General features: G+C 39.5%; 1 protein-coding gene across 1 annotated transcript in view; it reads left to right on the forward strand.

Moving 5' to 3' along the window:
• The window catches only part of CPE (carboxypeptidase E), a 53,627-nt gene extending 44,201 nt beyond the window's left edge, over positions 1-9,426 (forward strand). Inside the window, exons 6-9 of the mRNA XM_057419048.1 lie at positions 2,578-2,717; positions 5,011-5,110; positions 8,404-8,522; positions 8,828-9,426. Coding sequence (XP_057275031.1) covers positions 2,578-2,717; positions 5,011-5,110; positions 8,404-8,522; positions 8,828-8,926 — 458 coding nt within the window. The 3' untranslated portion in view covers positions 8,927-9,426. The remainder of the gene's footprint in view (positions 1-2,577; positions 2,718-5,010; positions 5,111-8,403; positions 8,523-8,827) is intronic.
• The last annotated feature ends 8,801 nt before the right edge of the window (positions 9,427-18,227 follow it).

Raw genomic sequence — 18,227 nt, forward strand, 5'->3', positions numbered from 1 at the left:
AACCCTTATCAGAGAGAGCAGGCTACTGGCTATTCATTTTAACCTCAATAATGAAAGCATCCAACCTTGGAGGAAGTGGTGAGGCCTGGTTTTGCAGCATTATAGACAACAGCTTTTGATTTCCATGGGAACAAAACCAGATGTGAAGATACTTGCATCTCCATGGGAGATTTAATAGTTAAAATTTGTTTCAATTCAGTTAACAGTTACCTTAATTGGTAACCTTATTGGGTATTAACTATAAAAGCATAGACATATTTAACTTCAGCTTCTTTTCCCGTAGGAAAATGCATTGAAAAAAAGAGTCTTTCAATTGTTTTGATGAAATGCTTTGATTTTACTAAACTGCACATGCCAAAGGCACATTTTTCCATTGGAAAGACTTTTTTGGAAAGTTGGAATTATTTCCTCCTTTTGGATCTTATTTTAATGTAGACCGTAAATTCCCTGGGACCTTTCTTTTTCTCATGTATTTGTACAGAAGCTAGTGGACAGAAATCCTAGTTGTAACCAGGATCTATGATCCTAATATGGCTCAACTAATAAAAAACCAGAGAGATGGCATATAGTTTGAACCATAAAGCATGAATCTGTTTGTTGGGGTTTTTAGTTTTTTTCCCAAGTGTAGAAATCAGCTGTCAAGCTGTGATTTTTGAATGAAACCTCCATGGTGATGTTTGCCACAGGCTGACTTAAGAAAACAAAAATAATTCAGCAAAACCAGTTCTGTTATATCCATGTCTAGTGCTAAGGAAAATAACGAAACATTGCTTAGTTCAAGTGAAAATTTTCTTGGAAGCTTTAGTCTGAAAACTTTTCAGAGGCAACATATATGAACTGTGGACCAGATCAGAAGGTAGAAAAAAACCTATAAGATATGGGTATCGTGCACAAAACTAGGAAATATATTGCTTCTGTGTTCTGTTCTTGAGAAACCAGGGCATTCCTCTCTTTGGGAAAGGGAAGGGGGGAACTTGCTGAGAATTGGGGCAGTAGAATTACATCGTGCTCTTCAGCTCCCAGTTCTCCTCTTCACAGAACCTTCCTTTCTTGTAGAAGAGAGGCAAAAATCAAGAAAAATAACATTATCAAATGCCTAGAACAGATGCCTGGCAGTCAGCACTGCTGTCAGGATTTTACTTATGACTGCTGCTCTATCGGTGTGTACTGCTGAATGGTCCATCTTGTACTCTGCCTGTTGGGATGTCAAAGCTGTCCCTCTCAGGAGCACCTTTGGCCTCTATGTCTTCATTTTTTAGCCATCTAAGAAAGATTTAGAAACAAAAAGGTTCTTTTAGGAATCTGAAAAATCCCTGTTCTTACCGGTAGTTAGGAGTCTCATTGCCTGGTTGGCAGAAAATATATTCTTCACCGTAGCGTGTTGGCAAAATCCCGCCTGACTCAATCTGTTTGCTGCCCTCATGCTTCTCTTTTGGATATGACATCAGCTCTCTGGACATTTCTGGACTGGTGAATAACACTGGTGCTTCAGTAAAGAGACTGCATTCGGTCTCTTATGTAGCTTGCATGGGGAAATATAGGGCTGAATGAATTAGCTGGGTTTGAATCTCTTTTCAATCCCCCATTGACCTCCATGGGGATGCTCAAAATGCTAGATAGCCTTTTTCTTTTCAGTCCTCCATTTGAGAATCCAATTACTCTGCTAGCTAGGTAGGCTGGGAAGCAAGAGCTTAATTCTTCATCATCTTCTGCAAAAAAATATAACTCTCCTGGGGACAGCTACAGTCCCTCCCTAGCTGGTTCATCCAGTCACAATGCTAGAAATTCCTTTGGTTACCAGTACAGTTTCTTTTTTCTTCTTTATTGAAGGCTGTCCCGTACTGATTTTGTAGAAGCATTGAATGGGTGGGAAATACTCCTACCCATGGAAAAATATCCATGTAAATAAACTTTGTACGAAGTTTGCTTTTGGGTTTGGTTTTTGGTTCTTTGTTTTTGTTTGTTTTTTTTTTTTAATGTTTGGAATCTCTGCAGAAAAGCTAGAAAAACAACATTCCTTAGCAAATTTATATTTTTAGTGTAAAATGTAACTAAGTTGAAACTTGATATTTTCACAAAAAAAAACCCAAAGCAATATGTTTTTATCCCATCTTTATAAATCCCTTTTTCAAAGTCACTTTAGCATGTTTCATTTGCTTTATAATTCATTATCATTCTTCTTGGCTTACAAAGGTTATCATCTTTTACTTTCATATGGAAATATTTTAGGCAAAATCGGAAATAATTTTCTATTCCTGAAGAGATTAAAAAATAATTTGTCAGCTATCCAAAACCATGTGTCAGGTAGAAGTGTACCAGCCAGGTGCAGCATCAGGTAGAAGTATACAGGCAAGGTGTCAAGTCTTTTCCAAACTTTATCTGGGAAGAAAATTTTTTGGGATTTAATTATCTATCTGGTTTCTCCAGTTTAAAGCTTCTGAATTAAGAACTGCACCAACAGTATTTATACCTATTCTTTTCTTAATAGGTGTATTAAGCATCTCATGTGTTCCCCTTTATTTATTCCAGAAGAATGCAAAATGCATCACTAATTCTCTTTCTTTTTTGGCATTGCAGGGATGCAGGATTTCAATTACCTCAGCAGCAACTGTTTTGAAATCACAGTGGAGCTTAGCTGTGAAAAATTCCCACCTGAAGAAACTCTGAAGGGCTACTGGGAGGACAACAAGAACTCTCTTATCAATTACATTGAACAGGTAACAGAAAAGAGGATGGCAAAACTCTACCTATTGTGCATAAAATTTATAAACATTGTGTTGTGTGAACATTTAATTCAAAATTTCATATTAATCCAATTGGTACTCCATAGTTCTTGTATGTCTCTAAGGTGGCAAATCCTATGTAATCTTTCTAATTATGTGGAAGAAGAGGGGAAAAGAAAGAAGATGTTATTTAAGCTCCTGCAGATATTTAATTTAAATGATTTGTGTTAACTTCCTCACTGAAAAGAAATACACATCACCAGAGAGTATAATTCATTCTGCCAGCACTAGTGTGTATACTAAGAGAGATGGATTGCCTCTACAGATATGAAACCGTGTGTACAGACGTGGGATGGATCACTGTGGATGTGTAGGGGCCTAGACAGCTGGATTAGACTTCAGATGCCTAGCAGTTCAGTGTAGTGTTAGGGGGCACCTCTAATCCTGGTTTTCTAGATATTCTGCTGCTCTCTGATTTAGATAATATTGTGCTAATGGGTTGTTAGGTGTTAAGACTCTGAAATAAACTTGGGGGGATTTGTGTATGTTGTTGTTTTTTTCTGTTGGTTTGGTTTTGATTTTAATCATTTCATGCCAGTGTAACAGGCTGCATGGAAATGATGCTTCCAAGCAGTGTGGGAGTATTGAATTCCTGAGACCTGGATATTGTACTTAAAGGATACAAATATATTTGATATCGTTAATGGCTGCACATGTGGGATTGTGAAATCAGAAACATACTTTGTTAGCAGAGCCAGACACTTCATACCTTAACTTCTTTAAGAAGTTATTTGTGCAGAAATGCTTTAGCTAGCCAGAAATCTGAAGTATTTGAGTATTTTGAAATGTTTGAGTCATATCATTTTGCTAGTGATTTGTATGTGGGCTGAGAAAAAGGCTCTACCCACCCTGCAAGTTTTTACCCATTTATTATGGGGTCCATCTCAAATTGTTCAGCTCCTTCTCATGTGGATTAATTTTCTGACTCATGGAAAACTATGGTGTCAATGCATTTTAAAAATTACGAATGTGTAAGAGATTATTTTGCCAACTTCCTTTGCTCCTGTGGAGCTGCTGGCTTTAACCTTGAAGTTCAGATGATCTATCTGGCATTGCTTTTTATCCTCTTACACAGTAAGAGGTGCATCTCTGTGATTCAGCTCCCCTGTGATTGCTGAGAATGGTGCAAATATGTACTTTCTGCTTTTCTAAGCTGATCTGTATCAGGCTTCTGATGGGGTAAATTAGAGGATTCTGGTGAATAAAATTATAGCAGCTGAATACACTATATAGATTCATAAAGGGGAATATCAAAATCTCAAAATAAACTTTGTTATCCACAAATCTTTTCAAATATCACAGAATCAGAGAAGCCTAACTCCACAGTACTTCCACATTTATTTTCCAGGCTCCCAGTGAGATGCATCTCTGCACAGGTTCAAATTGTCACATTCTCTGGGGCTGAGAGCTCCCTATCTCAGGCCATGAAAAAGTAGTTGAACTCAGCTTCTTGCCTTTGAGGAGCTCTGCTTTCAGATTATCCTTAAAGAATACAAGCAGGACTGGTCTCCACACACTGCAATTAAATCAGTGCTTTAAATTCATATGTGCTGGGAGCAGGAAGGCTAGGTACTGCTGGTGCTGTTACGTGGTGTATGTTGTCTAAGAGGCAAGAAGAAACTAGGACATGATGCACCATCACCTTTCTGTCACAGGCCTTGTAGGGAGTGTTGTGATTCTATGAGGTCCCAGCTCAAAGATCTGGATGTTTTGGGTGCACAGTAGGGAGCTCAAGCATCTCACACAGGGATTGCCCATCAAAGTCCAAGTGGCCTCATTTAACCTTGTTAATGCTTCTCTTTTAAGAAGTTATGTCCATTATTACCCCAAATTCTTCCATCTGATGAAACTTAAAAGAAAAAAAAGAAGTTTTTTTTTTCTATTAGGCTGTCTTTCCAAGCACAGTGGTTAATCCGTAGTTAATCCGCAGTGACAATGACTTTCAAGTCATTGTTCATATATATTATTATTTGCTGTGTATTTCTGAGAAATACTTTCATTGCACAGGGGAATTAGTACAATTACCGGCTGAATTATTTTTCCTCTTCACTGTTTGTTCTATTATGATGTTTAGTAATTATCCTCGGTAGGTGTCGGCATGTAGACCATGGGATTTGTAATGTGCATTGTTAGATATATCAGTAGGTATCTCGCTGATGAAAAGGCCATCTTTCTTAATGAAATTTTCCTGTGATTTTGCATGTATTTCTGATTTTATTTATTTTAGATTCATCGAGGAGTGAAGGGATTTGTTAAAGACCTTCAGGGCAATCCAATAGCAAATGCTACGATTTCTGTGGAGGGGATAAGCCATGACATTACATCAGGTGAGCCTCAGCAAAACAAGAAGTGATGGAATATACTGCTCCTCCCTCTGCTTGGCAACATGGAACCATTTCAGATCCTACTATCTGAAGCTTTAAGGGAGCAAAATTTTGACGCCAGGAAAGCATGTTGTGCCTCAAGCAGCTTGCTGCCTGCAGGATTTCATTTATTTTTCTCTTGTATCTTGCTCTCAGACCAGCTGAGACTGATTGTTGGGATTTCATGGATCTCTGGAGTGAATTGGTTCTGGTGGCTGCTGGTTATTTGTGCTGAGTTTGTTTTCTGATTTGTAGTGCAGATTTCACAGCTCTGTCAGGATTTGAAGTCCTATCGGCAGTGCCATTTTGATTTTGAAGGCTAAATTGTAGTCCAAAAGTGTTATATTACTTACAATGCAGTCAGACCTTTTGGTATGCAAATTCTTGTCAGATTATCAGTTTACATAACTTACTTCTGTGAAGATAAATTCTCTCTGCTGTTTACAATTATGCAACCTTGTTTTAGAAGAGCAGTTCTAAAAGAAGAAATTATTGTGCTGCTGTTTGTAGAAAATTATGTGTCACTTCTTTGGTGGTGGTCCTTTGTTCTAAGAATGAATTCAAATGTAGCTCACACAGTGTAAACTTGCAGTCTTCTTTGTAGACCTGTTTTCTTATTCTGAATGACCATTTTGTTTTATTTGCACAATACTCCTGGGAGTATTGGTAGATGAGAAGTTGACTATGAGCCAGTAGTGTGCCTTTGTGGCCAAGAGGGCCAATAGTATCCTGGAGTGCACTAGTAGGAGTGTGGCCAGCAGGTCGATGGAGGTAATCCTTCTCCTCTACTGGACCCTAGTGAGGCCACATGTGGAGTGCTGTGTCTAGTTCTGGCCTCCTCAGTACAGGAAAGACAAGGAGCTACTGGAAATGGTTCAGCAGAGGGCCATGAGGATGATCAGGGATTTGGAGCATCTTTTGTCTGAGGAGAGATTGTGGGAGCTCTGCCTGTTTAGTCTAGAGAAGAGAAAACTGAGAGGGGATCTCATTAATGCATATAAATATCTCAAAAGCAGGTGCCAGGAGGACGGTGCCAGACTCTTTTCAGTTGTGCTTGTGACAGGACAAGGAGCAATGGCCATAAGCTAAGCCACAAGAAGTTTCACCTCAACATGAGGAAGAACTTCTTTATGTTGATGGTGGCAGAGCACTGGAATGAGCTGCCCAGGGAGGTTGTGGAATGGAGACATTCAAAACCCGCCTGAACACGTTCCTGTGCAACCTGCTCTAGGTGGCCCTGCCTTGACAGGGGTTTAGACTAGATGATCCCCAGAGGTCCCTTCCAACCCTAAGGATTCTGTGATTCTATGAAGATGCTAATTAGATTAACAATAATAAAATGTTACTGCTTTATGCATGAGCTTTCATTATGGTAATTTTCTCAACGTTATGTGCTGTTAGAGATGCATAATACTATGAAACAGGACTAGTAGACCCTTCAGTTGGCTTTAATTTATGGTTTTTCTCTTACCACCTGCAAAGAGGCCAGTATTTCTGCCAGGTGGAGCAGTCTGTGATAATATTAGCCACCTTCTTTCACTATGTATAAGAAGGCAAAAAGTATAGAGGCTGGAAATCAATTTTCAGGAGTAATGAAAAGAGAATAAGCTGTACAAGGAGGTATTTTGAGGTGTAAGGGAGTAATGGATACAGTACTACAGCTCATGCTGTGGTACAGAAAAGCGTCTAACCAGGAATCCTCTCACATCACTCTGTGTGTATAAGCCTGAAAGTCATGTACTGTCAAAACACTGAGGAAAACAAGTACTTGAGTTTTAGCATATTCAAAAAGAAGGATAAATATTCTTTGGCTTTTTTTTTCCCTTCCCCCACTCCTTTGTTCATGAGTTAAAATTCAGCTTTGTTCCAGTGCCAGGAATCATTAGATCATTATCATAGCTCAGCAGCAGTACGTTTTTCCCTTCTGTTTTATGAAAACTCTGGGAACAATTGGACTGACTACTGACGTTTTTAACTGTGTGAATTGCAGACATTTAAGTAATGTTTCCCTCTGTGAGCTGTGTAGCTGTAGATGTGCTGAAAAAGCATTTAAGCAACTGGCAGTAAGAGCATGGCCAAGTCTTTTAAATGGCCTTTAGAACAGCTTTGCGACATTTTCTGGAGATAGAGAAATTCAGAGTATTAGCATGTAAGAAATTAAGTAATTGCCCACTGCAGGTACAGGGAGGATCAGAGTTGGAAGACCATTTAGTTCCAGTCTCCTTCCTGCCACAGGCAGGGATACCTTCCAGTAGACCAGGTTGCTCAAAGCCCCATCCCACCTGGCCTTGAATACTGCCAGGGATGGGGCAGCCACAACTTCTCTGAGCAACCTGTGCCAGTGTCTCACCACTCTCACAGTGAAGAATTTCTTCCTAATGTCTAATCTAAATCTCCCCTCTGTCAGTTTAAGACCATTGCCAACTGTCCTGTCACTACACGCCCTTGTAAATAGCCTCTCTCCAGATTTCTTGCAGGTCCCCTTTAGTCACTGGAGCTGCTCTAAGCTCTCCCCAAAGACTTCTCTTCTCCAGGCTTAACAAGCCCAACTCTCTCAGCCTGTCTTCGCAGGAGAGGTGCTCCAGCCCTTTGATCATCTTCTTGGCCCTCTGGACTCACTCGAGCACGTCCAAACCCTCTTGTGTTGGGGGCCCCAAAGCTGAATGCAGTACTGCAGGTGGGGTCTCATGAGAGCAGAGGGGCAGAATCACTTCCCTTGACCTGCTGGTCATGTTCCTTTCAATTTAGCCCGGCATGCAATTGGCTTTCTGGGCTGCAAGCACACACTGCTGGCTCATGTTAAGCTTCTTGGCAGCCAACACCTTGAAGTCCTCCTCAGGGCTCATTTCAATGCAGTCTAAGCCCAGTATGTTTCTGTGCTTGCGATTGCTCTGACCCGAGTGCAGGAACTTGCACTTGGCCTTGTTGAACTTCATGAGGTTTGCACTGAGGTTTGTCCCATGTTACCCTTTTCTTCAGTGTGCTGGAGAGCTTTCAGCCTCAGCAGGCAAAATCTTTCATGTAGGCTACAACACAACTTCAGAATTTAAATCTGTGTTTTGTTTACCTGAAAAGAAGAAAATCTGTAATGACATACTTATAGAGCTCTTACAGAAGAATACTTTCAGACAGGCAAAAAGAAAGGGCTAACAGGAATACAAAAGGCTCTGACAAGATATACAGTCCCTTTCCATTAGCTGCATAATTAATTTTATACTTATTTATTTGGATTTTTTTTTTTTCCTTGTTCTTTACAGCCAAGGATGGTGATTACTGGAGATTGCTTGTGCCTGGAAATTACAAACTTACAGCCTCAGCACCAGGCTATCTAGCAATAACTAAAAAAGTTGCTGTGCCCTTTAGCCCTGCAGTTGTGGTAAGTGCTCACATGTGTATTGCTTTATTGACTATTATATATGAAAAAGTCTTTTTTTTTGGAAATTTTGCCCACCTATGTGCATTTTCACATAAGTTTATTGTACTGATACGCTAGTATTGCACATATTTAAATCAGCCTTGAGACACTTTGGAATAAACAGCCTAAAACTGAAGGTATCTCCCTAAGCCCCATGTCTGTGTTAAACAACTCTTACAATAAATGACTTATAATAAATTACTCTTAAAAGCCTACACTCCTTTCTTTCTACAAGTCTTACCAATGTTTTTGATTGTTTCTCTTAGGTTGATTTTGAACTAGAGTCATTGTCTGAAAGAAAAGAAGAGGAGAAAGAAGAATTGATGGAATGGTGGAAGATGATGTCAGAAACACTAAATTTTTAAATTAAGATTTTGGCTTTACAGCTTTTAACTATTCTATGTTGATTTAGTATAGTGTACTGTGGAAAATCCCTATATTCTAGATTTTGTGCACTTCACAATAATTAACTTTGAATTTTTCAATTATCTTTTGATTAATATGATTGCAAATAACTACTAGCCTCTTAGCTAGTAAATAAGCTATTAATTTTCATTCATATTATTACAGAAAATTTACTCTTACATACGAATAATAAAAAAAAAAGAGTGAGTGTCACTGCAGCCGATATGGAAGTACAATCTGTTGTGTATTATTTGCAAGTTCAGAATATGTAGGTTAGCTCTTGATTTTAAAAAATAAATATGCTGTAGTCAATTCCCAATACTGCCAGAAATATTTGACAGTGCATAGTAGTAAAAAGTGCTTTTTACTGAGTCCTATAATGGGTGTTATTGAAAAGATTTATGTTAAGTGTGTCGTGTAATTATGTTTTACAAGGATTAAAATTCAATATAACATTTCATATGTGTCTGGTGTTGGGGCTATTTAAATATGTAAGAAAAATATACTGGCTTAATTTTAGTAAGGAGAAGGAATCTGCATAAGCTCTTTTATTAAAGATGGCGTGGAGTGAATTCAGGAAATAACAGAGCTTTATTCCTTAAACTGTTAATGATATTTCAGGGTCAGGTTTTAGTTATTTCTCATTACTTACTTATTAACCAAATAAAAATTCTGAATGGGCGAAGAAGAAGAGCTTGTGCATCTTGTTAATATACTGCTTGTAGTTGTTTTACAGCAAGAAAAAAATTTGTTTCAGGTGATGTCTGTTTTAAATAGATAACCATCTTTTCCAACATTCTTTCCATGTGTCAGTGGTGTCTAGATGATTAGCTGAAAGTTTGTAACTTCACTGAAAGCTACCAAAACGTTACAGTTTAGACAATGAACTGGAAGTCTTCTGAGGACATGCATTTAGCCAAGAATAGTTTTGCTTCCAACTTTGTTTCTTCTGCTGATTAGTCTTATCTAAAACTGGAAGTATGATGGATAAGTAATTTTTTTTTCAGTGTAGTAAATTTTTTCTAAAATGCTTGAAGAGGGTACAAAAAAGTAACTTTGAGTAAAAAAGATCCCCTTCCCCTCCATTTTTTTAGTATGTTTGAATTAACTTGTTTCAGTATTTTTGCCTAAAATGAGTGAAATTTATGGAGTCAGAGAATACATGTGAACCGTAGCGGGTGCAAGTTTGATATAATTCTCCCAAAACCACTGCGGGTATGCTACTTGATAGCAGCTAAACATCTCATCTGTTTGAAAGATTACACACTATTGCTGGTCTATTTTAATTCAAGATCAGATGTTTGATATCAGTTTCCTTCCTCTGTTTCTTTAGTATCACTGTCTGTGTTTTAATTAACATATTATTTTAGTTGATGCTGCAGGAGATCAGTACCACTCAGAACCAACCAACAATACACTGTCATGCTCCTGCCATAAGTGAAAAATCACATGTTTAGGAGTAGGATCCAAATTTACCTCCTTTGGGTATTTAAAAATTTACTGAAATTAATGTTTTCTGAGAATTTGAAATAAAAATAGCAGTAACAGACTTAAGGTTTTACATACAGAGATAAACTGAACAACAATAAAACAAAGTTTCTGTCTCTGATCAGGAGTTTGCTATGTGACCTGTAGTTCATTCGGGTAGTAGATATTTAACTTCAGACTTCAGGGGAACTTCACTTGCAGTAAGTTGTTATGCAGTGATAAATTCAAATTTCCATTGCAATGAGGAACCCCTTTGCAAATGAAAAATCTTATCTGAACATGTCTTGATAACAACTTGTGGCTAGCTGGGCACAGGAACGTGCTTAAGGAATACCCAGTTGCACCAACACAGGTGTTTATGACAATTTGAAAGGCTAAGACACATAACACAGAGCACACTCTTTCTGGAAATAACAATACTGTTTTCAGCTGAACCATGTAAAATCGAAGCAAACCATCTAAAACCAAATTGTAACAGGAGACTGCTGGCATGTGGGCAAATGGCTGCAAGAGTGTTTCTGACCTGTAAACTAATGTAATAAGGCAAGTGTATTTTTGTACAGAATGCCCTCCTCTGGCCCTTTCAAACCTAACAATTTCAATCCAAACAATATTACTACATGGTGAAATGCTTGTCATGCATCCCGTCTTCCTGTGTGATGGATTGTGTGGCATAGTGTAGACATTACATCAAAGTGATCTTGTAACAGATTTCTAATCTGTACTTGTATACACGTGTGAGATCCTCTGGTCTACTGTTTCACGCATTTGTGATCAAATGTGGTGTCCCCTAAATGATCGCTTAGTTTCGCTCGATGACTTGCTATTGCTGTGCTGAGAACAGGTTAAAATAATTAAATGTTACAACACCAGAACCACTGCCACTGTTCTTGCTGTAAGTAAACATCCTTAAGAACACCATAGTCAGGACTCTCAATAAATCAATTCATTATGTAGCTTTCCTAGCTGAACTGAGCTGTGTTGTAGGACTGTGTATGTTTAAGTGGAAGATTAAAGTGTTGTGTGATGCTGAGCTTTTGGTTAAAAAGGCACATGCTGTACTATTGTACAATAAAACTACAGGTTTATTTAAAGTGCAAAATGTGTGAGTAACTTACCGGTTCAAAACATGACTGCTTTGGCTGTGTATGACTGCAAAATATGCCATAAACATCCTCAGTGAGGTGTTGTGTGCCAATCACTTTGCTGTTTTGAACAGAGAAATGAGACTGGATTTAGTGCTGATATCCCATTGAAAGCCATCTATAGACCCATAATTTTGTGCCAGGACATATTCGTTTTGGATTGTATGGCTTTCTGAGCACTTTTCCCATGCAGGCTTTCAAGTAAAGTAGTGGATATAAATGAGATGCTCTGCATTCATACAGGGTCGGTGGGGACAGGGCATACACTTTTGGATGTCTCTCATGTCCACAGCATTTATAAGTCTGTTCTTTTTCCATATCAGTCCTTAGGGTTAGGTATGGAGGAATGCTTGGTTCTATGCATTCCTTATAACTACAGTGATCAGGATTATAATACCAAAGTCAGTCAAATAAAATCACTGTGTCTGAATTACATTTCCTTTTTCCTAAGTTTTGGTGCTCATGTCGATGCATGTGAATTCACATATAGCCCTAGCTGTTTGAGCTGATAATAACATACATTAAAGTGTAAATTAAAACTGAGATGGTATGTAGGAAAGAATTGCTACCAAGTTGCTTTCTCTGAGTTTTTTTTAACTGATCTAACAGGTGTAGTAGGAACACTTAGTAAGCAGCCCATGAAAGGAAGAGGATTTAGAGAAGGATGGTTTTAGAGGAGCTGAAATTTGAAGTTAAAAGGTACAGTTCCCATATCTGAGCTTAGTTTGACTCAGGCCTGTGGAGGCTGTAGAATAGCAGCAGTTTAATGGCTGCCTCTCCTAGAAGTTAGAGCAGCCATCTAGAGCTTCTCAGTAAACCTGCTCCACTGGAGGAGTGCTTTGTTTCTTACTTGTAATTAGCACTGGAAACACACAACCCAGAAATATCCCTGCAACACATGCTTTCTACCTTCCTGAATCTTGTGACAAGCTCATTTCTCATTCTGACTGTCTCCTTGAGATATTCTATCCCCCCTGTATGTTTCTTTTACGTAGAGTTAACATCTGTTGTGAATGATTTGCTGCTTGTTAATTTGACTGATAAGTTTGGTCATTGACACAGCCTCTGTTCCAGTATTTCTAACTTCTGTAATTAAACCCACAGACAAAAACACTCAGGAGATTTTCTGAAAACCATGGCATAAAAAAACCAAAACAACCCAATGGCTTGGTTTGTCCCTGGCTTTTGAGGGTTTTGAGGGAGTTTGCTTCATGTTCCCATTTTTAAAGCCTGCTTTAGGAGGACAAGAAAATGGCAGCTGGGAAGCTGATATAATCCTATGCTTCCAGGGGCTAAGGTTTTGAGCCGTATAGCAAGTACTGGAATAGGTAGTATAAGAATGAGATATTTATAAACAACTGTTGTTTACTTTTACTTAACTGTGATAATGGGAGTATACTGATTTATTTAAATGGCCCTTGCAGTGCTGATCTTTCTTCGGCCCTCCTTATTTTGCCTCTTCATGCCCCACGCATTAAATTTCAGCAGGCAAACACATCCATGATTAGGCACTGTTTATCATAGTGCTAGATTTTGCCTGAATTAATGGTTAATACTTCATGGTATTTTATCTTTCTCCTACTTTCATATTCATTTAAGCCACCACACATTTTTGTAATCATGCATCCCTTTGTGCACAGTGGAAACTGTAAAAGAGAGAAGACGAAGAGTTTGGCTCCTGCATTGGGAATGTAGAGGGAATTTGACATCTGGGAATGCACTGGAACCAGTTTAGTATTGTGAAATAGCTAGATTTTGTAGATCTTTTTGTTAATCATTCTGTAGTAAAGGGATGAATAGGATTATGTTCCTATGGGATTCTAGGAGTGCAGTATGTCCATGCCTTTTAGGTAATGCTGCTCTGGAAGGATTCCCATTAGTTTCACTGAGTTTTTTTATCAGACCCTTAAGCCTGGAATCTGAGTAGACAGGACTATCTGGTGCCAAGGCTGCTCATTTTGCATTAGCAGTAATTGTTCTTCATCTTTTCCAGGAGAAAAATGCAAAATAAACAAGAAATGAAGTCCACTTTCACAAAGTGTGGAATTCGTTATGGAACTTGTTAAGAGTCATTGCAAAACCTAAAGTAGAAATAATGGAGATTAGCTGAACCAGTGGCAACCTACAGCTCACTAAGCCTCTGGACTGCTGCTCAGTGCGAAATAGGAGGGTAAATCAGGATGCCATTTTTGTTACATTCACCCACTGAGGATGTGGTCAGTGCCATAGTTTGGAGACAAAATACAGAGCTAGGGGAACATCTCACCTGACTGTAGTAGGCAACAATAGAGGTGTTTACAGTGTTGCAGTACCATCCAGTAGGATAAGATTCCAGTTGATGGACTCAGAGGAACACCTCTTGCACAAAAGGTAAGTTAAACACATTTCAGAAAATACGGACAAGATTCAAGAGAGGAGTTGGCTGCCAAGAGGAGCACAAAATTACAGTCTGACTTCCCTCCCTCCACCTCACCAAATATCCACTCATGTGGCTTTCCTCAGCTGCTTCCAGTTCTCTCTCTGGGTGTGTCAAAAACTAGCCCAGCCTAAGCAACTCAAAGATCATTTGTGCCAAGACCCAACAGGAGTGGATTACAGAGCTTTCTTGTGTCTAAAGATCCTAAGTTTGTGCTTGCATTATCGAGCAGGTCCCTGGTATGGCCTGGCATCCTGAATATTCAGGTGTCCAGAATGGGAACCCCACCAGTAGCTTGCTTTTGGCCAGCATACTTAGGTTTCTTCCAGTGGAGGTGGAAGGCAGCTGCTATACCTTCCTGGTGTCATAGAAGGAAGGATTGGGCCTATGCCTCTGACTTTGCATCAGAGCATAGCAGGCATACATTAAGAGAGGGAGGCTGGGAAGTGCTCCTGGATGCCATAAATTAGACATGGTCTGAGACATGGTTTCTGAGCCATGGTTTTAGAAAATCTAAGAAAGAATAGCAGTAAAGGTAATATCACCTTCCTTCCTCTTCAGATTCGGGTAATTTATTTGAAAGTTTATTATGGTAGTGATATTTATCCTGTATACGCATATATCAGCATATTTGCTTTGTGTTTCCTATGGAGGCTGAAACACTTTTTAGTTTAAAGAAGTCTTGGGTAACAAACTCTTGGATAAAATAGAGAGGGCTTTCAGAGCAGGAGCAAACTGAAACACAACTGGCTTAAGCAGCATAACATTTATTATTACTGAGTGGCAAATGAGGGGCATTCAACTCTGGTCTTGGTGTTACTAAGGTTTAACAGATGTAATAAAAACTGTTGGGAGGCAGTTTTTGGTAGATGTTTATTGTATAAAAACTCAGGACTCAGAAAGATCTTATTGCAAATAAAAAGGCTATGTGTGAACAAAGGAGCAGGGCAAGAAGTAAATCAGATTATCTAGGCTATTTGAGGTACTTAATTCCTCAGAAATCCTTGAAGGCGCCTATTCTGTTTGCCATAAAGGAAACACAGACTCTTGGTTTTATGAATCATGTCTGAATTAGATGCCTATATTAGATAAGTGAATTCTGGGCAGACCCCTGTGTTACGGGGCTACATGCCCTCAGAGGGCAAAGAAGATGCCCCTTGGTGGGAAGGGACAGGCAGCCAGCTTACCAAAGAGCCCAGGAAAGCCTGGGGTCCAGTTCCTGCTTACAGGAGTATTTAAAAATATGTTATTTACAGCTCTAATATAGCCAGTGACTATGTCAGAACAACAACAGTGGATGCTGGCCCGGCATGCAGGCTGCCCTGCATCATGTCTGGTCTACCAGATACCCTTCATGCACTGTGCTGGGCCTGCAGATTCAAATCTTTCACTACATTTTGACTTAACCCCCTTATTTGTTAACCGTTTTAGTAGGGCTTTTACGAAAGAAACTTCTCAAAGGAATGCTTTCTTGTGCCTTCTTCAGGAAGCTGAAAGATTAATAATACAGGACATAACACATGCCCTTCCAAATAAACACAGTGTCTGTATTCAGCTCTTTATTTCCACGTGTCTGACAGGACTCATCGCTGGATACCCATTGACATATGCGGCAATATGCAAGATGTTAAACATCTGGAAAATCTTCTGTTAATTTTTGTGATGTCTCAGAATTATAGACATAGCTTGCAGGAGATTTTCACTGAAAGGGAACAAAATTTGGAGGACATTCTAAATTAAGTCATTCGATATTTGTTTGCCAATGCACTGGATGGTACTACAAGGCGCCAAGATAAATTCAAATTAACGTGAAAAATATTCAGTATTATTGGTTGTGGGTTTACATAACTTTCCGGCACATTATTTTCAGAGCTTTCAGATAAATAGTTGCCAGGAAAACAAAGTCCAAATGAAAAACATAAAAATTACATATAATACACTTGAGCAAGTGTCACAGAATAATGACATTTTTGCCCAGTGGGATTTTGCTTCAGCAAAGCAATTAAACATGGAGACGTGTTCACAGGCTGTATAAAAATTAATTGATCTCAAACCCCTGATTTTAAACCTAAGAAAACTGAAGCTAAGACAAAAATAGAAAACACTATGAATTCCAAATCAAAACTCAATAACTACAAATGTAAAAGATTGACAGAAATTTACAGTGAGTGTTTGTGTACCAAAATTATTCATTTGTGATAAAAATGCATAGATGCCTTGGGTGCCTTCAAAAACCATAGGTTAAAAAATCTCATTCATTAGTTCCTGGCTCTATGACTGGTGTCAGCACCAAAATTCTGGGGTTTTTGACCACAGGTCAGCCTACACAGCCCCAAGCCTGCTGGCAGTAGGCGGAGTATGCCTGTCCCAAAGGGGGAAAAGGATTCTAGCCCAGGAGCTGGCAGGGCTTATAGAAAGGGCTTTAAACTAGGTTTGAAGGGGAAAGGAGATAACACCAGGCTAACTAGACATGAGCCATGGGGTAGTGTGCCACTATTGGAGTCCAGATCCACAGGGCAACTTAAATGCATTTATGCCAGTGCCCTAAGCGTGGGCAACAAACAGGAGGAGCTGGAAGCCATAGTGCAGCAGGTAAATCACGAGAGAATCACCGTCACAGAAACATGGCAGAATGATTTGCATGATTGGAGCGCTGCAGCGGATGGCTACAGGCTCTTCAGAGGGGATAGGCAAGGAAAAAGAGGTGGTGGGGTTGCACTGTGTGTCAGGGAGTGCATTGACTGCCTTGAACTCAGTGTTGTGAATGAGAAGGCTGAATGTTTGTGGGTGAAGATTAGGGGAAGGCCAACCAAGATGATATCCTGATAGGAGTCTGTTATAGACCACCTGGCCAGGATGAAGCTATGGATGAAGTACTCTTCAAACAACTGGGGAAAGTTTCACAATCGCTTGTCCTTGTTCTTGTGACGTGGGGGACTTCAACCTACCAAACATCTGCTGGAAGTACAACACAGCAGAGAAGAAAATCCAGGATGTTCTTGCAAGGTGTTTAAGATAACTTCCTAACCCAGCTGGTTAGTGAGCCAACTAGGGGAGATGGCTGCAGAGGGATCTGGACAGGCTGGATCAATGGGCTGTGGCCAATGGTATGAGGTTCAGCAAGGCTCAGTGCTGGGTCCTGCACTTGGGCCACAACAACCCCATGCAATGCTACAGGCTTGGAGAAGAGTGGCTGGAAAGTTGCTCAGTGGAAAAGGAACGGGGGGTGCTGATTGATTTCTGAACATGAGCCAACAGTGTACAAACAGCATCCTGGCCTGTATCAGGAATAGCAGGGCCAGGGCAGTGATCATCCCCCTGTAGTAGCCACTGATGAGGCCACACCTCTGGCCACACCTCTGGGCCCTTATTATAAGAAAAATATTGAGGTACTGGAGTGGATACAGAGAAAGGCAACAAAGCTGGTAAAAGGTCTGGAGAATAAGTCTTATGAGGAATGGCTGAGGGACATGGGGTTGTTTAGTCTGGAGTAAAGAAGGCTCAGGAGAGACCTTATCGCTCTCTACAGCTACCAGAAAGGAGGTTGTAGTGAGGGGAGGGTCAGCCCCTTCTCCCAAGAAATAAGAGATAGGACAAGAAGTAACGACCTCAAGCTGTGCCATGGGATGTTTAGACTGGATATTAGCTAAAATTTCTTCACAGACAGGCGTTGGAACAGGCTTCCCAGGAAGTGGTGGAATCACCATCCTTGGAACTGTTCAAAAACTGTACAGATGAAGCCCTCAGTGATATGCTTTATTGGTGGTCCTAGCAGTCCTGTAATAATGGTTGGATTTGATGGCCTTAAAGATCGTTTCCAACCTGGCTGATTCTATGATTCTTTGATTCTAAAAAAAAATTTATAAAAAGGCTATTGAAAGTGAAAAACATACTATTCTGCTTCCACTTGAATCTTTCATTTATAAAAATGTCAATTTAGATTTTTGATATTTTGTGGTGTAATACTTATACTTGAAAGCATTTTTACTAGTTTCAGTTTTTATTAAGGTAGCCACATAATAAACCCACAGTCTACCAAGAAAGACTTAACAAGATCAAACAGTTGGCAGCTGAAACTTAGGCAAATTCAGAAGCAGAACTAATGCTCAGTATTTTCTTGGTGAGATTAATTCACCTTTGCAATAGTTCATAGAGCTGTGCAGTAGATTTTTCATCACATTAATTTTCTTTAAATAAGGCTGTTGTCCTTTT

This window comes from Pezoporus wallicus, unplaced genomic scaffold (genome assembly GCF_028554395.1).
Source record: "Pezoporus wallicus isolate ANWC-B61680 ecotype Strahan unplaced genomic scaffold, APGP_CSIRO_Pwel_v1 contig_2384, whole genome shotgun sequence".
NCBI classification, from domain to species: domain Eukaryota; kingdom Metazoa; phylum Chordata; class Aves; order Psittaciformes; family Psittacidae; genus Pezoporus; species Pezoporus wallicus.